The sequence below is a fragment of the Malus sylvestris genome, chromosome 8 (assembly GCF_916048215.2).
Source record: "Malus sylvestris chromosome 8, drMalSylv7.2, whole genome shotgun sequence".
NCBI classification, from domain to species: domain Eukaryota; kingdom Viridiplantae; phylum Streptophyta; class Magnoliopsida; order Rosales; family Rosaceae; genus Malus; species Malus sylvestris.
The window spans coordinates 10,751,985-10,776,006 of NC_062267.1; the positions used below are offsets into that span (position 1 = coordinate 10,751,985).

Here is a 24,022-nt window from a genome sequence, read left to right on the forward strand (position 1 = left end):
GAGCCTTATGCTGTATTTAGACTTTGCTGATCATAGATGCCCTCATCTCTCAAACAGGTCTTCCATCTTTCCCAACTATGTACCACTTTCGGCCAAGTCGGGCTGAATCTTTCTTGGTAACTAGGGGAACTGGTTTTATGGTTCTCTCTTTCTCCATCCTTGCATTGCACTACCATGATAACTTGGCTGGGGATGTTTCACTTTTACCCACTTTGGCATCTTGGCTTCATTCTTGGCTGCCCAAATAACACATCTGCGGGTATCTTATTCTTTTATCTCTCTTCTTCTAACTAACTTTCGGTCAATAATGGCACCTAATGCTGGCACTTCTAATTCACATTCACATTGACATTTACTGCATAAGACCACTCCATTGATTACAGCCTTTTGTGGTCTATCGGGCAATCTTCTAACACCTTCAGAAGGTCTAACAACTTGCCTTCTCTCACCCTTCTCTTCCCAAGTAGTTTTTCTCTTTCCTTTCTCAACCCAGTTAAGGTTGATCATGTTAATGGAGGCTTCTGGGAAGGGGTCTGTGTCAATCATCATGTTAGCTTGGGGTTTTTCTAACAACAGCTTCCCCTTGACTATGAGATCGTGGATCCAATCCCTGAACTGCACACAATTGGCTATGGAATGGTTGAAGGTGAGGTGAAGTTTGCAATACTTTTTTCCTCTTAACTCTTCTGGTTTAGGCAACTTTTTAGTGTTGTCAAGCGCAATCACCCTAGTCATCACTAACTCTTCATAGATGTTAGTTGCCTTGGTCAAATTAAAAGAATAAGTCTAGTACTTTGGGGGCTTCATAGGCACAAAACCTTCATCATTCAAAACAACCTTCTGGTCTAAGACAGGCTGGACCAACCCTTTCATCATCAAAGGTTTGAAGGGAGTAGTCATCTCAGCTGAGCATAATTCAATTCCTTCTCTTACACTGCTATCATTTTCTCCTGGTTCTAAACTTTCAAACTCCAACTAGTGTATTGGGGCTTTGTTCTTGTAGAAAATGGGCACTTTGGATGAGTGCTTCAGTTGCTGTTCCTCGGTTAACAACTTTTCAAACTTGGTAGCAGCAATCACCAACTCTTGAAGTTCTTTAAAATGTACATCATAAAACTTTTTCCTCAAAGGTAGCCTTAGAGCCTTCTGAGCAATGGCTATGAGCTGGGCATGATTGATAAGGAACTGACATCTCATCCTTGTCCTTCTAAACCTTATCATGAAGTCCTCAGTAGACTCATGCTCATACTGTTTCACCTCCACTAAGTCATTGATGGTCATCTCAGGCTCCACCCTATAAAACTACTTGTGGAAAGCCATCTTCATTTGCCCCCAATTGGCAATAGAATTAGGGGGTAACAAAAAGTACCATTGAGATGCTAAGCCAACCAATGAATTTCCAAACAACCTCAACTTGTAGTTGGGATTGTCTTTAAATGCTACACAGTAGTTGGAAAACTTGAAAATGTGGTCTTTAGAAGACACATTACAGTCTTCCCCACTAAATGTTGGGAATGCGGGCATCTTCAGGTTGAGGGGAAAAGGGTTCTGCTCATCAATATACTCAGGGTAGGTTTTTTGATATGTTATTCTGAACAGTGGGCGAGCTTGCGGTTAAGCATTTTGGACCACCATCCTTCTCAGTTCTCCTAACTCATTTCTGAGTTGTTGGTTAACTACTTTGTTGTGCAGGGTATAAGAATGTCCCCACTTCGTGCTACGTTCATTTCCTGAGAAAGCTTCCCTCTGTGGCTCTGGTTGCCTCTACCTAACTTCCCCTCCCTTATTAGCCAACGGTGATGGCCTATAAGGGGGAAGTTGGCTCGCAGTTATGTGCAAACATTTTCCACTGGACTCCCTAACTTGTTGAGACATTCCAAACTTTCTTCCTTCTAGGTCGATCTGACTCCTACCATCTAGTGGGAGTAGTAGATGATTAGGCAAACTTGTTTCCAGGATCTCTTCTTCCTCTGGTCAACTGGTTCCAGGTTGCTCACTCTTCTTCCCCTTATCCTTCTTTTCTTCAAGTAAAGGAAATAGGGGAATCACTGGTTCTTTCTCAGGGTTTGCTTCTTTGATCACCTCTCTAGCAGAACCATCTCTTGGTGTGGAGTACTCTAACTCCAGCCTTCTCAGCAGAGTTCCTGTTAAGGAACAAAGTCTGCTCACTTCTCCTCTGGTCTCCAGAGTTATTTTCTCCATACTTTTCAACACTTGTACCATAGTAGCTTGTAGATCTTCGTTAGTAACTTTTCCACCCAACTTCTCAGAAGAAGTTGTGCTTTCTAGGATCGCAGAACCTCATAGGGAGGGGAAATCTTCTAGGTGGCCTGTCATGTTTACTTCTGTCGAACAATGAGGTTGTCCAAACTCTATTTTCCACTAGAAAGTTTGTTCCTTCCTTCTTCTTGGCATACAAGATTATTGTGGTCCCACCAGGCGTGCCAAAACTATGTTCGAGCAAGATTTCCCTCGCACAGCTCCCTAAGGGTGTGGCACTTTGTTTGTTGTCGGGCAGGCTCTTGCTGCTTGGTGTGCTGCAAGATAAGTTCGTAGTTAGTTTGAAAGGTGCCTTTGTGGGGTCTTTGGTGTAGGCCTTGAGGAGCACAATCAAAACTAACTAAGGTTTTAGAAGGGACTGGAAAACTTATCGACATGTATTCATGTTTTTGTAGCAAGAAAAATTCTTAAGGGCCTTGAGATGATATAGTACTATTGTTATTAATATTTTCTTATTTTGTATTCTAACAATGAAACTTTAAACAAACAGATGAAGAGGATGGTCTACGAAAGGCGATTGGAGACCCAATGGCTCGACTCAAACTCCAAAAAAAGCATAATTACTGTGAAGTTTGATGTGAGGTAGTTGAGGACCACAAGAGTAACGATTGCCCATGCTTTGTTTTGGTCCCAATGGGCGCTCGTGTTGGCGAACACTGTAATATATTTGCACATAATGTGGTGAACAAGTTTCTGAGCAAAAAGGGGAGCTTAACGTGGACTATGAAGGACGTGTTATTTTGAAGTACTGTGATTGTTGTGAGGATTATCATAGCCACTGGACTGAAGAATGCGAGTCCATGCCAGAATAGTGAATTGGTCCGGACCTTTTCTTGGTGAGTAACTAGTGGTAAGTTTGTTGGGACTGAGGTGCTGCTGGATGAAGATGACTGGTTCTCGTAGTCGGAGGAAGATCAAGTCCCTGTAGTTGGTATGTTTACAAATCTTGTAAGCGCATCACTTTGGGTGTAATGAATCTAATGATATGGTGTTATTTGTAGCATATGATTTTGTATATATAAAGAAGGCAACCCTACCTTTTTTTTAACTTGTTTCATTGCCCTTATCATTGCTTATGAATTTTTGTGCTAATAAATTAAACGGTTGGTATGATGACATTATGATGCTCTCAAACTCAATTACTAATTAATCTAATCATGACTCTTTGATTTTTTGGCATTTCTTGGCAATCCGTGGGCAAATCGGCTGTCATATAAAAGCATCTCCAATGGTGTAGACAATTGAGTAGGAAAATTCATTTTGATTAGCTACATAGCCATAGGCAAAAATTAGCTTCAATGGTATGGGTGTCTGGGTTTGCAAATTTTGCCTACTCTTTTAAGTAGGTAATGTTGCCTACAAGACTATGAGTGGCAAATGGAGCCCCATATCTATTTTTATCATACTATTTTATGTGGAACAAGATGACAAAACTTAAAGGTTAAAGTAGATGTTATAGACGAAAAAAAAATAAAATATAATTTTGCCTACTTTGGTTTGCCTAATCTATTGAAGCTCTATCATTGCACAATGTTAGCTGCTTTACTAATCCATTGTCTCAATAATGATTTGGTATACGAGAAAACTTTTGTGTGGACTTGAATTACTATTGGACCATGTTGAACAACACTACAACCCACTCAAAACTTGCCATTTGTTAACCCAAAATAAGAAAAACTCTCATTTTTAGTATCAACGCATGTGCACCATTCTACCTTCCCAAGAGAACAAGAGAGTATACTATCATCTCTCTTTTCTATCATCCACTACCATCTTAGTCTTCTGTAGGTGTCGAAAGTTAAAAGGGTTCGTAACTTGGAACCTTGGAGAAGTACACATGCAAGGAAGATCAAGAGCAAGAAGATTGGAGCTTGGAGAAGGAGGCTTGTGGCGTGGACTTTGTAGGAAGGAGCTTGGACAAACAACGAGGGCTTAGAAAGAAACAAAAGGAAGCTTCGAAACCTTCTTTATGTGTTTGGTTGAAGCATGCATGTATATATTTCTACTAAGCCATGATTCATGGAAGGGGATCTAGGAAGTTCGATATTCATGCTTCCGCTTTTATCTATTTGCATGTATGTTGATCTTGTTGAATCTTTGCATGCATGTTGTTCTAGAGCCCTTCATGAAATTCCATGGCTCAATTTAAAATAAATTTTTAATTGTCACCTTTTAAGACTAGCTAGCTTAGTCTCCCAAACAAAATATAGTTTAGAAACTTAATTTTTTCACTCGGGTACTTGTTCCAGATCAAATCGACAATTAATCTAACTTTATTTTACAGTGCCTTTTTATCGGTACCCAACTTTTAGTTAAGTTCACCCAATCCAATCTTTTCACCCAACCACCTTTAGTAAAACTTATAAAATTCTATAAGTGCACCCAGCACTTTCCACAAATACTCTTATTGAAACCCATTGCTATTCAACTCTTAAGTGTTTTGAACTTATTCTGATAAAAGGACTTTCGAGACATTCCGACTTTTTATAGTTATTTACTCAAATCATATCTTTTGTCTTTATTGTTAGTTTTGGATACATATTGTTCATTGTTTTTATATTAAATGTATACTTATATATATTGAAAAGGACAAGCATACTAGTATAACACAAAATTAATTGAATTTATACATATAAAGAACAATAAATTGCATGACTGAAAAAGTTAGAAAGTATTAAAAAAAACTTATAAATTATATGAATTTCTAAATTAAGTTTCAAGATTACTGAAATTACTCCGGTTCTGAAAATTCCAAATTTGAAAATTATGATCCAATCTAACCCAATTCCAAAATTTTGGAACAGAAGTTGAAAAGGCTATTTCTGATCTAATCCTTCCGACAAATACCCCTACAACAAACACCCTCATACAACCCACATGCCTCAACGTTCTTTAAAATCTTTGAAACAAAAAGTGAGAGATCTAGGTTGGAATTTGGGTGTATAAATATGTGTTTGTAATTGGATGACGAAAACATGGACAAAATGTTCGAGTTGAGTGCAGTCTTGGTTGACTGAACTCGTCCTTATGCGTTCAACTCTTGAGGTCTAAATATCAAGTAGTTGTTCAGCAAATGACTTTCCGAAAATTCAAGTAATTGTCTCAATCAGTATTATATACATGTTCTTTACAACTCTCTAGCATATACATGTTTAGCAAGAAAAACTCAGCTCAGTTTATATGCTATTTGGGCTTTGAGATGCCCACTTTGGTACGTATGGTGTGGAATCGGAAGGACATGTTAATATAAAGGAATGCAATTATTGTGGGAATATCGGTGTGCACTCGAGTCTAAGATCAACTCAAATGATTGGGTTAAAATTCAAAATTTAAGTTTTAAACTCGCCCCGTACTTTTCGAATCATTAGGCTAAAAAAAGATTTTGAGTTAAAACTTATTTTTGGACTAAATTTAGGCCACAAAATGCATCAAGGTTAATTGTTGGGACCTAGTTATTGATGTTGTTGGACACTTGGGCAATGACCCACGACTATTTTTTTTTATTGGACAGCCCATGTTGTTGAACAGTTGATTGAACCAATAATTTAGATTCAATTTAAAAAAAAAATCAAATTTATAAATACATTAAATCTAATAGTTGGGATCGAATATGAGTAAATCTAACCATAAAAAGAAGATCTAACAACCCAAAATTAAATTCAACAGCTAAAACAATTAAAAATTTTATTTAAATTGAAGTTCACTCAAAACCTCTATAAATACCTCTATATTTATTCAAACATCCACACAAAATTCACTTTTGTCAAACAATTCTTCATTTTTTTTCCTTTCTACCCATCTATGTATTTGTGTTTAATTAAGAATGGGGTAGGTTGTGCGGTTTCCCATGTTCTTTCTGTTGTGCATATGTGTAAAAATGAGGTAGTTTACTGATTTTTCATTATTTATCCTAATTTAAATATATTTAGGTTAAAATGTTCATAAAAATAAATTGTCCTAATTTACATAATATTTTTAAAAAAGTTACTAAAAAAAGTAGGTTAAAATCATTCTTTAATAATTTCCGGGTGAAATTTTAAGCCAAAACCATTACAGCATCTCCAATGGTTAGAAAATATGACATTGGAAAATAATAGAATTAGTAATTTGGTTTATTTTTATGTTTGGGTATTTTGGTGTGTATTAGCGTTATTTAGTATGTTAAGAATATTTTTATCTTCTGCAATAAGTTATCACTACGTTAGTTTGGCGATGATCTTACGAGAGACGAACAAAATTGAACGATATTCTCTTCTCCCTTAAGTATGCTTAGCGGAAATTTCTTTGTAGTTCCTGCGATCGAGGACATGTTCAATTCCAACTTGGTGCCTAGAAAAAACACACGCTTACTTTTCTTAAGAACGCTTTGTAATTAGTAAAATATGGTCCAACTTTTCTTTTCTAAAACACATTTGTCATTGACTATATATAAAGGTGTGTTGTTTTTGCTCAAATTCTTAATGTTGTTCCTGTGTTTTGAAGGTGGACAATTCTTGATCCATGTGTTTTACCGCATCAAAATCTTGGTCTCTTTTGCTCAACACCACGTTAAACTACTATGATGTGCCACATTTGTAGGCGACATATCTACACATTGAGGACATATTAATACTTAACTTTAATATATAAAGGAATGTGGTTACCAACTTGTTATTTATAAAAATCAAACTTAGATTTTCGATTTACAAGTGAAGACAACTACTACTAAACATCTCACTTACATTAATGCTCAATTTAATTATATGTGAAAAAAATTCAAAATGACTAGAGATTTTTCAGTTTGTCAGGAACACGGGTTATGTAACATCCCACATCGACCAACGGAGAGGGGGTGATGTGCCTTATATGTACATGCCCACCTCCATATAGCACGAGGTCTGGCTTCAGGTTCCATCGGAACTCCAAAGTTAAGCGAGTTCGGGCGAGAGCATTCCTAGGATGGGTGACCCACTGGGAAGTTCTCGTGTGAGTTCCCAGAAACAAAACTGTGAGGGTGTGGTCGGGGCCCAAAACGAACAATATCATGCTACGGCAAAGCCGAGATTGGGATGTGACTGAATGGTATTAGAGCCACTATGCCGTATGGTGCGAGTGTGCCGATGAAGACGTCGGGCCCCTAAGGGGGTGGATTATAACATCCCACATCGACCAACGGAGAGGGGGTGATGTGCCTTATATGTACATGCCCACCTCCATATAGCACGAGGCTTTTTGGGAACTCACTGGCTTCAGGTTCCATCGGAACTCTGAAGTTAAGCGAGTTCGGGCGAGAGCATTCCTATGATAGATGACCCACTGGGAAATTCTCGTGTGAGTTCTTATAAACAAAACCATGAGGGCGTGGTCGGGGCCCAAAGAGGACAATATCGTGCTACTGCGAAGCCGAGACTAGGATGTGACAGAATTATTGTGAGATCCCACATTGACCAACGAATAAGGGGTGATATGCCTTATATGTACATACTCCCCCTCCCTATAGCACGAGGTCTTTTGGAAACTCACTGGCTTCGGATTCCATCGGAACTCCAAACTTAAGTGAATTTGAGCTAGAGCATTCCTAGGATGGATGACCCATTGGAAAATTACTCGTGAGTTCTCAAAAACAAAACCGTGAAGGAATGGTAAGCTCAAAAAGGACAATATCGTGCTACGGCGGAGCCGAGATTGGGATGTGACATAATGGTATCAAAGCCACTCTACCGCTCGATACGGATGTGCCGGCGAGGACACCGGGTTCCCCTTAAGTAGGGTGGATTGTGAGATCCCACATTGACCAACAGATAAGGGGTGATATGCCTTATGTGTACATACTCCCCTCCCTATAGCATAAAGGCCTTTTGGGAACTCACTGGCTTCAGATTTTTCGGAACTCCGAACTTAAGCGAGTTTGGGCTAGAGCAATCCTAGGATGGGTGACCCACTAAGAAGTTGCTTATGAGTTCCCAGAAACAAAATCGTGAGGGAATGGTAAACCCAAAGCGGATAATATCGTTCTACAGTGGAGTCAAGATTGAGATGTAACAGGTTATACACCACAGTCTCGTTTGGCACGCCTATAAGACCATCGGATAATATTAATAATACAAAACGGATGTTTAATGAACTTCGTATTAAATAAGCACCGGATTATATAATCCGGGCCCACTCATTTTATACACATCTCACCCGTTTATTTATCCCAACCGAAACCTTTGTATAATTAGTCGGGTAGAAAATCTCTCTCAGCCTCGCTTACTCTGTCCCTTTTTCTCTCGCTCACTTCGTCCCTCTCCTTCTCTCGCAGCACTTTCCTGGCTCGACATCCACGCAAACAACACCACTATCCCTTCAACCCTATTGCTCTGCCGCTCATTCCTTCCCCAATAATACTGACCCCCGAACCCCCACATCTCCTCCGCCGCTCCCAGCAACCCAACTCTTTCTTTCTGCAGAATTCTCAGAACTTGAGTTGCAAAACGCTGACTTTTCAATTCGATCAAACAGATGAAGAAATGGAGGGTGTAATTATCTGGTTTTCGTCCCAAGTAAAAAGCTTGCAGCTTTTGGTTGGTGAATCGATGAGTGGGTTCGTATGCAGGGTGGGATTTGATGAGTGGGGAAAGATGGTGAAGACTGGGTAGAGACCTGGGTAGAGAGACCTAGGTTTTTTCTCCTTCCTCTTTAATTTTTATTTTTTTAATTTTGTCTGTGTAATGAAGTTATATATATATATATTAACAACAATTATTCTGTGAATTTAAAAAAAAAGGCCTAATCGGATAAATGGTCCCCGTGGTCAACAGGTATTCGGATGATAGCCCCTGTGGTAAAAAAATTCGGATTTAAACCCCTGTGGTCTAAGTCTGTTAGGATTTATGCCCTTCGGTTAAATAATGCTGACGTGGTTGCCACATATATGCCACGTGGCAAAAATAATAATTTTTAAAATACCTGAATTAAAAAAAAAAAAAAAAAAAAAAAAAAAAAAAAAAAACGCAGAAACCCAGAAAATCCCCCCCGCCCTCCGCCCTCCGCCCTCCGCCCGTTCCCCCACCCCGCCGGACTTCTTCTCCTTCTTCTTTTTCTTCTTCCCGCCGGAGACCAGCTCCCCCCCCCCGACGGAGCCCTCTCCCCGCGCGACCCTCCTCCCTCTCCTTCTTCCTTCTTCTTCTTCTTCCCGCCGGTCTCCCTGCGCGACTTCTTCTTCTTCTTCTTCTTCTTCTTCTTCTTGTTCTTCTTCTTCTTCTTCTTCTTCTTCCCGCCGGAGACTAGCTCCCCCCTCGCCGGAGCCGTCTCCTCGCGCCCTCCTCCCTCTCCCTCTTCCTTCTTCTTCTTGCAGATCCGGTTTGTTTGTTTGTTTTTTTTTTTTTTTTTTTTTTTTTTTTTAATTCAGGTTTTTTTTAAAAAAAAATTAAAAATTATTATTTTGCCACGTGGCAGCCATTTGGCAGCCACGTGGCAGCCACATCAGCATTATTTAACAGAAAGGTTTAAATCCTAACAGATTTAGACCACATGGGTTTAAATCCTAACAGACTTAGACCACAGGGGTTTAAATCCGAATTTTTTTACCACAGGGGCTATCATCCGAATACCTTATGACCACGGGGACCATTTATCCAATTAGGCCAAAAAAAAAATTACAGTCCAATGTATTATTTGATGTACAAATTAATTCGATACAATACCAAATGACCGACTAATTTAGTCAGTAATATCTGACAACTATTTATCCTATTCGACTGAAATAATTAATACAGTCCGAGCTGCCAAACAAGACTCATATATCACTATACAAGTGGGTGTGATACTTGTGTTAAAAACTAATAACTTAAAATATTGTGCTAAAAAAAAAAAAAGAGATGTCGAAGACTATAAAAAAACCCATTTTAAGAGTCTCGTCAACATTCCCATTTTGAGTAGAGGACCAACCAATGGAAAATTCAACCACTATGAACCGGAAAATGAAAAGAATTCAACACCGCGCCAGCCGGCTATAACCCCATTTTTGTTGTGGACCCACCACAGATAGTTCAGATTACAAAATACAAAGGCGGTTAGCTATGGGCCACGCCTTTCCAGAAATTCCACGGCTACGAATCTCCCTCACATTCAATCTAACGGCCACCCACATTCCTTTATTTCGCGCGACTAACCGTTAATTAGAATTCGACCACACTAACCTCACCCATACGCGCACTTGCCTAACTAATCACCTTACGACGCGTAATCCCTTATTTTTATTTTCCCACGTGTTCTTTTTTCCAATTGGACGAGCTCGCGATCTAAAAGTCACAGGCGGTGGGGAATCATGTTGGTCGTGTAGTTGAAGTTGGGGAAGGCCTACGCCAAAACAAAAAAGGAAAGTCGCGTGTCATTAAAACGACGCCGAATCTCGTCGTTTCGACGAAGTTACCTATGAGTCTCTTCGTCTCCTCAGCAATTTTCAGTTCCAAATTGTTCTGAGCTTTTCTTCTCCCTCTGCTTTCGCTTCCGGAGCTTTCTGGGACTTCAGGTGGGTTGCATTTCTCTGATTAATTTATCTAATTATTTTTGTTAACTTCGGTTTTTTCTTAAAATTATTGATTGGAATTTGCTGATTAATTGTGGTGTAGTTTGCTGATTAAGTTTTGGATGATGAATTTTATGTCAATTTTGATTGCTGACATACCTGTCGCTTTTGCTCCAATATTTATTTGGCATATTCTTTTAATATGAAGCTGTATACCTTTAACGTAGAAGGGCTTTCATTTCATGGTTTTATTAGCAACAAGTGTAAAACAGGAATTACAAATTTGAAAGATCTCAGAATGGTTTTTGTGTACAAATTTATACAATGATTGCTTGAGAGGTGCTTGGAGTTTGAGCTCACTTAGTTTCAAATTTGTGGTTTTGCATGAACTGTTCAAATTTTCCTTATTTAGTTATATCTAGGGTTCTCTAATTTTGGTTTTAAATTATTTTTCCTTCTCTTCCCTCAGGCAAAGATTTGTAAATTAAACTACTCGAGTCCATTTACACCGATGGGATGGGGAAACATCTACAAAAGACGCATGAAAGTATGCACAGTTGCTTTTCTGATATACCTAGATTACAAGGTAATTTTCATTCATTTCCTTTCACTTATAGGTTGCCTATTTTGTATAAAATACCGTTTAAACTTTTTTTTTTATTTTTGAAATCATTGAAGGCTTTGCAGCAAAGAGAGAAATGGGCTAACAAAACTAAAATAGATACTTTATGGGAAAATGCGCATAAGCGAAATGCTAAACGTGTTCTCAGTTTGATGGTGGAGTTGGAAGGTTTGTGGGTGAAACTTGGGCAGTATCTGTCTACACGGGCAGATGTACTTCCTGAGGCATACATACGCCTTCTCAAGCAATTGCAGGACTCTCTTCCTCCTCGTCCTTTAGAAGAGGTTGTCTCTATAGGTTTTGAAAGTTGTAATATCAATGTACAATTATCATCCGCTGCGTCAATTGCTAACTGACAATTTCATTTACACAGGTTTGTCGAACTATACAGAAAGAGTTGGGGAAATCAATGAACGAGTTGTTCTTAGATTTTGTAAATGTTCCTTTGGCAACAGCATCAGTAAGATTTTCAGACTCTTGGGTCTTGGAAGTAGAGTGAACAAATATAACCACTTAGCTCAGATTCATTGTTAATTATACTCTGATTTTTTAATTTTAAAAATGTTTATCTGATTGGTTTCCCATTCTAATTTATGTAGATAGCACAAGTCCACCGTGCCACCCTGCTCAATGGGCGGGAAGTAGTTGTTAAAGTTCAACATGAGGGCATCAAGACAATTATATTGGAGGTTTGTCATGCTTGGCTTTGAAGATTCAGGTTAAATAAAATTAAGAAGGGGTCACTAAATTATTGTCGGACATGCTTTTGTTTGCAGGACTTGAAGAATGCAAAGTCAATTGTTGACTGGATAGCATGGGCAGAGCCTCAGTACAATTTTAATCCTATGATAGATGAATGGTGCAAAGAATCTCCCAAAGAACTTGACTTCAATCATGAAGCTGGTACAATTAACTGTCATTCTTACTCCTGAATTTTCTCTTACTGCTGAGATCTTGTATGTTTTAGTTTGGCAACCTTGACGACTATTTGTATTACAGGCTTGTTTAATTTGTCTACTTTATTGATTTTGTTTATGTACTCTCTGTTTCTGTAGAGAACACCAGAACAGTGGCTAAAAATCTTGGCTGCAATACAAAATGTGATGATAACACACGCGCCGATCGAGTGGATGTTTTGATTCCAGAGGTTATTCAGGTACTATCTGTTCCATTCTCCTAATATATATGATTCTGCAGGCACAGTTTCATTTAACTGAGAACAGTGTGAGCAATTGTTCATAAAAAAAAAATAAAAAAAATCTGAAGATGATATATGGTGGAATAGAGTAGGGAGTGCCTCCTTTATTGCTGATCTTTACTGGTGGTTGATCGAATTCATTTCTTTCAACTATAGGTGCTGTCTTTCCTATTTCATACGTATTTGTTATTTACCATCCTGCTGCTTTTGTTTACAGTCAACAGAGAAAGTCCTCATTTCAGAGTTTATGGATGGTATTCGGATAAATGACATAGAAGCGCTGGAAGAATTTGGTGTTGACAAACAAAAAGTTGTTGAAGAAATCACACGTGCTTATGCCCATCAAATGTATGTTGACGGGTTTTTTAATGGAGATCCTCATCCTGGTATCCCTCTTCTCACCCCTTCCGTTATTTATTATTTTTTACTTAATTTTTTTTATTAGAACAAGTCAGTTCACAAGTCAACAAGTTTGTGAGATATTACATGGTTTACTGATCCTGGAGTCTTTTTTGCAGGGAACTTTCTTGTGAGCAAGGAACCTCCATATCGTCCTATTTTGCTTGACTTTGGGCTTACAAAGAAATTATCAAGCTCATTTAAAAAAGCACTAGCAAAGATGTTCTTGGCATCTACCGAGGTTTGTGCAAACTGTTATCAATTTTTCTTCTTTAAAACGAACTGTTATTTGATATCATGTGGTTACTTGATGTTAAGAATTTTAGGTGAGTAGGCTCATTGATTGAAAAGATTGACCTTGTAATATTTTGAGGTCTCAGAGCCCTTATGAATTCTTCTCCATGGAATGTAACAACGACTAGAACACAATGAAAATTTTTACTTTCTTGCCTTTCCTTTTAGATGCTGAGGATCATCTTTGTCAAACATATAAGAGCACTATAATGAGTAATAGCAATGCTTTTTTAAGTGATGACGGTAACACTGTTTGTAAGACTAAGTTAAGTGCACTGTAAATGTAAATAGGGATCAATCTGCATTCACCTTAAATTACTCATTGATGAATAGTACTGTTTGTAGATTATAGCTCCTCTCTGCGTATACTTTAGTTATCCATTTTCCCTTTTTCTTTTTTAGGAATATTGCTAAACAGTACTTTTTAAATATTAATTTTTTACTTTGCAATGCTTGTCACAGGGGGACCATGTTGCTCTATTGTCTGCCTTTGCAGAAATGGGACTTAAGTTGCGCCTAGATATTCCAGAGCAGGCAATGGAGATAACAACTGTATTCTTCCGAAGTACAACGCCTGCCAAAGAGTCTAGTGTAAGTATGCAATAATGTTTGTCTTTAATCACTTTGGACTTGTTAGATTGTTTCTATTTTTCCAATGTCATAATCCTATTCTATTCAGTTTGTCTTCCTACCCTGTTCAGTTTAATTAGTTAGCTTATTATTTTCCTTAGGAAACAATGAAATCTATGGTGGATCAAAGAGCAAAAAACATGAAGGTTATACAGGACAAGATGCAACTTAACCAGAAGGAGGCTAAACGCTTTAATCCTGTAAGTTCATGCATAATGTCCTCCTACCATCGTGTTTCATGCATAATGTCCTCCTACCGTCGTGCTTCTCTGCTATGTTTATTGATTATTTCATCTGTGCTAAATTTAGTAAGAATCCCTTTAACAGGTTGATGCATTTCCTGGTGATATTGTAATTTTTGCACGAGTCCTCAATCTTCTCAGAGGTCAGTATACGAAAATTTTCTCTGCTGTTTGGTGTTAAATAACTATACCTTTTTAATTTTACATTTGACTTGGTTGTAGGGCTTTCTTCCACAATGAATGTCCGGATTGTATATCAAGAGATCATGAGACCATTTGCTGAATCCGTTTTACAAGGGTAAGTGTATCTTGAATATTGTTTTGCATTGGTCTGTTGTCATATCTGGTTCTTTTCTGATCGACCCAAATTTTCAGAAACATTAATAGGGGACCAATGGAAAATGATCAGTGGGTCTATGACACACCTGCCCACTCTAATGTGGAGGCCAAGCTGAGGCAATTCCTAGTTGAGCTGGGGAATGAAAATAAAATACTTGGAATCCAGGTGTGCACCAATTTATCTGTTGAAATGATGCCATGAAAATTTGATTAGTCCTTTTCCATTCACATACATAAAGCTTGACATTGTAGGATATTTTTGTGCTCTCTTATATTCCAGTGCAAGTCTCAGTTTCGTTACAATGATGTTGCGTGTTCTTTGAATGCTGATCTTTTCTCGTTAAAGTTTTAAGTTAATAGTTCGAAGAGCTAGTTTTATGTTAGAAGGATTTGAGCTTGTAGATGCCCTTGAAATTTTCTATTTATTTAAACCTCTGTTTTTTTGTATTAAATGAAGAGGTACACAAGGTTCTTCATATTGTTACTTATTTTTTACTTCCAAAGTGTTGCTTGTTTGTTTTTAGTTTTTTTTTTTTTCTGTTGTTCTTTCAAATTATAGTTTAATCAAGCTTTCATGATTTTGGATGAAGGTATGTGCCTACAAAGATGGGGAAGTTATTATTGACACTTAGCCGACCCCACTTAGTGGGAAAAGGCTTTGTTGTTGTTGTTGTTGTTGTTGTTCTTTCAAATTATAGTTTAATCAAGCTTTCATGATTTTGGATGAAGGTATGTGCCTACAAAGATGGGGAAGTTATTATTGACACTGCTGCTGGAGTGCTTGGTAGATATGATCCTCGTCCAGTTCAACCCGACAGCCTTTTCCCAGTTTTTTCTGCTACAAAGGGTTTAACAGCTGGAATGTTACATTGGCTGGTTGACACTGGGTGCGTATTAGTATGTTTCCATGTTTCTTTTTGCTGTATTAAATCTGCGGCTGAGGCATTATACCTGATTCAAAATAAGCTCTCGTAGCATGTAGTTTATATCTAATTGTCCGAGGTTGTCTGGGATGCCCATTCCTTTCTGCACAACAAGGGATTCTATCATAGTATGGAAACTTCGATCATGTGATCCATAACGACAAATGATTGATATTTTAGATTACCTGCATGGCTTCAGTAGTAGTTTGATAAAATAACAATCATGTATGTTAATTTCTGCATTGTTGGTAAATACGGGTAAATTGTTTTAACTATTTTGCCTTTTCAGAAAATTGAGCCTTGAGGAAGATGTGGCAAATATATGGCCAGAATTTGGATCATTTAGAAAACATCAGATAAAGGTATAAACTTTGTGATTCAATTCCTGATATTCTTAATCCAATAAAGCTATAAGTTTTGTTTGTTTTTTTATTTTAATTTTAGGTCCATCACGTCCTAAACCATACCTCTGGACTGCACAATGCTTTGGGAGAGCTTGGCACAGAGAACCCTTTGCTTATGGCCGACTGGGAGGAGTGTTTAAACCGTGTTGCCCTTTCAGAACCTGAGACTGAACCTGGCCAGGAGCAGCTGTATCACTATCTATCTTTTGGTTGGATATGCGGTGGGATTATCGAGGTACAATTGCCTACTATTCAGAACAGTTATTGGCACCTATTATTTTCAGTGCTTTTAAATATGTGGTGGAATCACTGTTTGTGTGACCGAGAATCTAATGTTCAAAACTTGCTTTGATCATTTTTCTAATTATCTATTCGGGTGGAACAGCATGCATCGAAGAGGAAATTCAAGGAAATTCTTGAAGAAGCATTTGTTCACCCCCTCCAAATTGAAGGGGAGTTTTATATTGGAATACCTCCAGGCAAGTTTACTATGTTTTTTGCTTCATTAAACGCGAGCAATACATGTCTATTTTACTTTCTGTTGTTTTCTGTTAATGTGAAAGTATTGCTTCGGCTATATATCAGAATGTATTCTGGTAATCGTGAATCTGGGATTTCATAATTACCATGCCTTTTTCCTCCTATACTAGGTGTGGAATCTCGACTTGCAACCCTTACACCCAATACAGAAGACCTGAAGAAGCTTTCAGGGATTAGCGGTCGTACTGATCTGCCCTCCACTTTCCAGCCAGACAAAATTATGCAAGTTGCAACTGCATTGCCCGCTCTATTTAACATGCTAAATATTCGCCGTGCCATGATACCTGCAGCTAATGGACATTTCTCAGCACGTGCACTTGCACGTTACTATGCAACCTTAGTTGATGGTGGTGTTGTTCCGCCGCCTCATTCCTCTTCCTCAAAGCCAGCTCTTGGTAGCCACCCTCACATTCCCAAATTTGCTGATCAACCGTCACTGAAAAAACAGAAGGGTAACAGAAGCAAGAAGATAGCTGCTGCTTTTAGGAACAAGAGAACTAATAAGTATGAGAAGACCCCGCAAGATAGCAAGGACCAGGACATTGGTAGTCATAGTAGAAACACGAGCGGCGACAGTAACACTTGCAACGGAAGTGACACTGTGTTGGATGAGATCATTGTGAATCCTAATCCTCAAAAGGACGTCGTTAAGATATTTAACAACCCCAGAATTCATGATGCCTTCATGGGCATCGGCGAGTATTCAAACTTGGCTAAACCAGATGGGAGTTTCGGACTGGGATTTAAGAGGTATTATTCAAAGGACAGGTCCCTTATCGGCTTTGGCCACTCGGGCATGGGTGGCTCAACTGGTTTCTGTGACATAAAGAATCGGTTCTCCATTGCTGTAACATTGAATAAAATGTCGATTGGTTTAGAGACCGCAAAGATAATCCAGTTAGTTTGTTCGGAGTTAAATATCCCGGTGCCAGAGGATTATCTGAGATACGCCGAAACAGGACCTAGTGATGGAAAACCTCTTATCAATTGAGGCTGGTAAATGGTAATTAAGCCTTTTTACCCTTCATCATCATTACAACCTTGTATTACACATTTTGATTCGATTATATTCTTCTGGTTTTTACCCCAGATGAATGAGTGTAAGCAGTTATGTTGATTTCAATTTTATACAACAATTATTTAAAAGTGAAACTTTGAACACAATTGAGATGGTTCATTTTCTGTCAATTTTCTTGTCCAGTATTTTAGCATTTGAAAAATTACTTAATAAACTGGACTCTGAAATTCCATCACAACGAGAAAATCTGTCATATGACTAGTTTTATACAAATGTGTGTATCTCGTGAGAGTTTGAAAGTTGACTATATGATTACAGAGATGGACATACAATTGTATAAACTACCATTTAAAAGCAACCCAACATAAAAAAAAATTCCGACATGAAGTTGACTATATGATTACAGAGATGGACATACAATTGTATAAACTACCATTTAAAAGCAACCCAACATAAAAAAAAATTCCGACATATATAATTTAATGCATTTCTCTTATCACATTAAAGAACTTTTTTGTCCATAAAAACTTAAAAAGTTGGAGATATAATATGAGAAATAAACATATAAATATATACAATCTGTTACACTTCAGAATCTCTCGTATAAAACGATTTAAAAGCTGGACGATCCAAAATATTTTTTTCTCATTTTGTAAATATTATTCTTGAAAGAATTTGCATCCACATGAAAGATTAGAAGTTTAAAATAGTGTGTTGCAGATCCCACGTGAGATGGTGAGCAGTGCATGCATTAGACCGAGAACATTGTTTAATTTAATTAGGAAATAAGTGAACAAATTAATGTTGCAAGTACGATTAAATAACTACAAAACGCGGTTTCTGGCATTTCTGTTCCTTCATGTGCACTCTACAATAGGTGGAAGAAAAAGGAAAATCATATCTGCAATAACAAATATGATTTCTTTGAGCTTCTTCGTTTATAAAGAAACATTTTATCAGTGTGCTTCATGGCTCCATGCTTCCACCAAGTGCCATATATCGTTGTTTTTGTTTTTTTGTTTTTTTTTTTTGGCTTCAAATTGGAAGTAGATGCAATACCATATACAAGGAAACGAAATGGTTGTGTGATCGATCTGACACTCACAACAAGAGTTCAATATCACTGCTAAAACAAGTCATTAGATCAAAACCACTGGACTATGCTATATACTAACCATCATCTATCACAGTGGCTTTTCACTTATTTCACTATATTGAAAGGAAAAAAAAAATTGTTGATTCGACATGTTGAACCAAACTTTAGATTTCTAATCGACCATTTAGATTAAAGTTCCAAATAAATGTATCAAAAATTATTTGACATATTTGCTTGATTTTTCATAGCAAATGACAAGCTAATTGTTATAACAACATTTGTTGGTGTACAAAATTAGTGAGGACTTCGGTACAACAGAAAATGTCAAGTTTGTGACATTCGCTAGATTGCTTCGGTCACTAGTGTGGATAAGTATGTAAATGGATGGAGGCAGATAAGCAAACATAAGATGTACGTGGTTTACCCAAATTGGCTACGTCCACGGAGTAGATGAGTTTTCATTAATTGTGAAGGGTTTACACAAGTACATAGGTTCAAGCTCTCCTTTAGTGAGTACTAATGAATGATTTAGTATAAATGACATTAGGCAATATTGTGGGAGAATGATCTCCGTTTATAGAAGAGTTTCTAGCTTTGTTCTGACATTGACACGTGTCGTGTTGTGATTGGCTTCTGATGTCGACACGTGTTGCACTGTGATTGGCCTCCTGGTTGGAGGGAAACTCTTCTGGGTCCTTGACGGTATAACGTTGACCGGTGCTCAATAGTTTCGGGCTTAGTCAAGTATAGTACGGACAAACATTAATCTCAAGTGTCGATTAAAATACAACTAATTTATTTTGATCCAGATTTATTTAAACCGACCAACCCTAAAACAAGTATGACAGCATCCCTTGTGTAATGCACCAGTTCCACATAAAAGTTCATATTCTATACCATTTGCCAGCTTCTTAGGAATCTTAAAGATTTATCAAACAATAATTGTCACAATTATCATGATTAAGTATTGTTGCAATGGTACTCGTGTAATTTACCAAAAAAAACTTGGGCATTTCGCCATGGCAAACACTATAAAAACTGTGGACACTTTTGAAGGAAATCACACACATTTCATATTTCTCCATATTTGCAAACTTCATTAGGGTTTCTGTGCAGTGGCATTATGGGAATTACAGGAGTTTGCTCTAGGTTACTTGGTGACCTGGTTCAAGCCATTGGAGGAGTCCCATCCAGTTCAGCAAGCAAAGGAGCTCACATTGATCAGTGTGATCAGTACTCCAATTGCAAACCACAAAGCATTGCAACCAAAGTTGATGAGTCCATGGCAAGGGCACTGATCACAGTGTTTGGGATGGAAACAAATGGAAGAATCAAGAAGGAAAAAGTGCGGCGCGTCGTTGAAAATCTTGGACTAATACGTAATGAGGAAGACCAGACGGGCTTCGATTTGCCTGGGGATGATCATGAAGTGCCAGTGGAGGAGGTCCTTGGTGGATTGGAGGATAACGAGTCCGAGCGCAGCGAGCTCCTGCGTGAAGCATTCAAGATTTTCGACGAGGATGGCAACGGGTTCATAGAGGCTGTGGAGTTGAAAAGGGTTTTAGAGTGCTTGGGGTTGGGTAGTGGGTGGGAGATGGATCAGGTGGAGAAGATGGTCAAGGTTGTGGATTTGAATTTGGATGGTAAGGTTGATTTTGGAGAGTTTGAGTTAATGATGGGGTAATTGAATTGTAATTAGCTTTTTGATTAAGATCAAGATGCTTAATTATTATTCTTTTATTTTCTTCAAACAAATGTTGTCCTAATTGTAAATTCAATGGATTCATAACCTTTTTTCCTCATCAATGTGCAATTTTTGTTGTTTCTTCTTTTCCTTTATTTTAAGGGTCATTTTGGTTCCGCTTCCTAGTTAACTTAATTGTTAGATTGAAATCTTATTGTTTTTTTTTTATTTTTTATTAAAGTCCTTTGACTTTGTACATCTCAGCATTTTAGTATTACTATATTTCCATGTCATCTTTTTGATATCTTAAATAAAAAACTGTAATTTAAAATATTGATTGCAGTCCAACATTTAAGGGATTAAAATCCAAGAATTTATGTAATTCAAAATCCTAGTATTATGAGATTCAATCTATCGATCAAGTCTAAAAGAGATTTAAAATTTTAAAAATTCAAAAATTTGTGGGATCATATATGTACAAATCTCAAGAATTATGAGACTTAAAAAAAAAACTATTTCTACAATAAAAATTCATGCACACTGCACGTATTTTTGTGAATTATATTGATTAGTATTAAGGGAAATAATGTACCCCATGAATTCATACATACAAAAGCAATGTCCCCACGAACTTAGACCAAAAATAATGTATGTACCCATACATTAATAGCATATGGGTACATACCGAATTTACAAGAAAACTCATGGGTACATTTGAAAACTCAAGGAAAAAAATGTACATCATACCACATTGTTTTATAGACATGCACATGTGGGTACATAAAATGCAGCAACCTTAAAAACCATGTTACATAATATTCTCCAAAAATTTTGTACCCACATATTTATGTAAAACGAATTTGAACCAACCAAAACATATTATAGCAATAGATATATTAAAACGAAACATGTAAATTAAAAATGTACCCATGGATATAAGTGTAGCCAACCAAACATTGAATAATCAAGACTAATATATAATAATAAAAGGAAGAAAAAATAAAGGGTAAATTACATAGTAGCCCCTTAGGTTTGAGGTCTATTTGCAATCTTATACAACATCTTTAAAACATTTCACTTTCATACCTCAAGTACTATTTTATTTCAATTTCATACAACCGTTACATTTTCTATCCATAGATCTGTTAAATGCTGATGTGGCTGCCAAATGTCTGCTACGTGGCAAATAAAATAATTTTTTAATTTTTTTTAAAAAACCTGAAATTGGAAGGAAAAAAAAAAAAGGGACCGAACCCCTGCAACCCAGAAGAAGAAGGAGGAAGAAGAAGAAGAGAAGAAGAAAGAGGAGGAGGAGGAAGAAGAAGAAGAAGAAGAAAGGGACCGAACCCAAAAGAAGAAGGAGGAAGAAGAAGAAGAGAAGAAGAAAGAGGAGGAGGAGGAAGAAGAAGAAGAAGAAGAAAAAAAGAAAAAAAAAGGGACCGAACCCAGAAGAAGAAGGAGGAAGAAGAAGAAGAGAAGAAGAAAGAGGAGGAGGAGGAAGAAGAAGAAAGAGGAGGAGGAGGAGGAAGAAGAAGAAGAAGAAAAAAAAAAAAAAAAAAGGGATCGAACCCAGAAGAGAAGAAGAAAGAGGAGGAAGAGAAGAAGAAAGAGGAGGAGGAGGAAGAAGAAGAAGAAGAAGAAAAAAAGAAAAAAAAGGGACCGAACCCAGAAGAGAAGAAGAAAGAGGAGGAAGAGAAAAAGAAAGAGGAGGATGAGGAGGAAGAAGAAGAAGAAGTAAAAAAAAAAAAAAAAAGGGACCGAACCCAGAAGAGAAGAAGAAAGAGGAGGATGAGAAAAAGAAAGAGGAGGATGAGGAGGAAGAAGAAGAAGAAGAAAAAAAAAAAAAGGGACCGAACCCAGAAGAGAAGAAGAAAGAGGAGGAAGGGGACCGAACCCAGAAGAGAAGAAGAAAGAGGAGGAGGAGGAAGAAGAAGAAGAAGAAGAAAAAAAAAAAGGGACCGAACTCATAAGAGAAGAAGAAAGAGGAGGAAGAGAAGAAGAAAGAGGAGGAGGAGGAAGAAGAAGAAGAAGAAGAAAAAAAAAAAGAAGGGACCAAACCAGAAGGAGGAAGAAGAAGAAGAGAAGAAGAAAGAAGAGGAGGAAGAAGAAGAAGAAGAGAAAAAAAAAAAAAAAAAGATCGAACCCCTGCAACCCAGAGGAAGAAGGAGGAAGAAGAAGAAGAGAAGGATGAGGAGGAGGAGGAAGAAGAAGAAAAAGAAGAAGAAGAAAAAAAAGGGACCGAACCCAGAAGAAGAAGAAGAAAGAGAGAGAAAAAAAAAATGGCAGGTTTTTTTAAAAAAATTATTTTATTTGCCATGTGGTAGACATTTGGCAGCCATGTGGCATATATGTGGCAGCCACGTCAACATTTAACAGATCCATGGATGGAAAATGTAACGGTTGTATGAAATTGAAATAAAATAGTACTTGAGGTATGAAAGTGAAATGTTTTAAAAATGTTGTATAAGATTGCAATAGACCTCAAACCTGAGGGACTACTATGTAATTTACCCAAAAATAAAAGAACAAAAGAAGACAACTTCAGAATGGTACAGTTTTAACATAGCCCGCTCACTTTACAGTCTCTACATATTTGAATCAACCAAATTCCTTGAGAAAGCGACGCCTGCATTGCCTTGCCTATGCCACACAAATCTCACAAGCCAATAAAACCATTGATGCTAATTTGTATTTTAATCACAATAGGTTTATTCAACATATATGCATTGGATCAATTCAGGAATGAAGAAAATGGAGAAAATTGGGTTTGGGGTGTTGTAGATTCTGAATGTGCACAAGGGAAGAAGAACCTTGTTTTAAACTTACTCATATAATTTATTTTTCCTTAAATGAAGAAAGAAATGAGATTTCATTTATGATGACATGTAATATTTTAAATACTAAAATGATGACATGGAATAAGTCAAAGGACCTTGATCTAAAATAGAAAAACAATATGGTTTCAATAAATGTAATATGAAAATAAGGGATGGGAGCCTAATTTTTCTTTATTTTATTTTTTTGAAAAGGTACGATATTCATTAATAAGAAATGCATACATACACCAATGAGGATAGGGTGCTAACAAAGGGCCTCTATAAAAACCTTGCCGAGGTTTTCAACTCGGTCGAAGGGAAAAAGAGTGTCCCGCACCAACATAATTAATTAGGAATTACTATCCTCAAAGAGAAGATCAAGAATTACATCAGGGGGTTCCTCAAACCCAGTCACAATATTACCATAACTCAAGCTCATACGCGCTAGCCTGTGTGCCACCTTGTTCGTCTCCCTTCCACTTTGGCAATGAATGAACAATTGACCGCATGTCATTTAGAATGTTTCCAGATGTGAGGTGACATCACTTCCTCCATTTTTTAGTCCTACCATCACAAACAAAACATCACCTTCAAGAACCAAAGCTGGGAATTGCCACTCCTTGACAAACACAGCCGGGTCCCTTGCTGCCATCATCTTAGCCAGCTGCGGGGAACAAATGGCAGTGTGTTATGTCCCTTTTGCTGCTATAAACTCCCCCTTCTCATTTCGAATCACCACCCCAACACCACCAACCTTGTGTTGTTCATCCCAGGCTGCATCAAAGTTACATTTTACCCAGCCCAATTCCGGTTTCTTCCATTTCTTTGGTTTGTTGCTGCTACGTGTTTGATTCTTCCCATGCCATCGCTGGAATTCCTGTAACCAACTTTGTGCTTTGGAAACCAACTCCAACGGTTGAAGTGCCTTTCCCTGCCATAAAAACGAGTTCCATTCCTTCCAAATGCTCCAAATAATCACAAGTAACAAATCAAAGCTTTCTCTTGATAAATCACTAGCCAGTCTTGTGAACCAATCCACCAAATGT

General features: G+C 37.6%; 2 protein-coding genes and 1 pseudogene across 2 annotated transcripts; 2 read left to right on the top strand and 1 right to left on the bottom strand.

Annotated features, from left to right (window-relative positions):
- Positions 1-264: 264 nt before the first annotated feature.
- Positions 265-735, bottom strand: LOC126631351 (uncharacterized). Its single transcript, XM_050301506.1, has one exon. It carries the CDS (start codon positions 733-735, stop codon positions 265-267), a length of 471 nt encoding a protein of 156 aa, XP_050157463.1.
- Positions 736-10,606: 9,871 nt separating this feature from the next.
- LOC126631799 (uncharacterized) lies at positions 10,607-17,550 on the top strand. Its single transcript, XM_050301946.1, has 19 exons — positions 10,607-10,774; positions 11,241-11,357; positions 11,450-11,677; positions 11,767-11,853; positions 11,993-12,082; positions 12,170-12,296; positions 12,449-12,549; positions 12,809-12,977; positions 13,110-13,231; positions 13,747-13,875; positions 14,016-14,114; positions 14,242-14,299; positions 14,379-14,454; positions 14,532-14,661; positions 15,225-15,382; positions 15,708-15,780; positions 15,863-16,057; positions 16,208-16,301; positions 16,473-17,550. Exons 2-19 carry the CDS (start codon positions 11,283-11,285, stop codon positions 17,351-17,353), a joined length of 2,892 nt encoding a protein of 963 aa, XP_050157903.1. The 5' UTR covers positions 10,607-10,774; positions 11,241-11,282; the 3' UTR covers positions 17,354-17,550.
- Positions 17,551-19,495: 1,945 nt separating this feature from the next.
- Positions 19,496-20,307, top strand: LOC126631802 (calmodulin-like protein 3; annotated as a pseudogene).
- Positions 20,308-24,022: the final 3,715 nt, after the last annotated feature.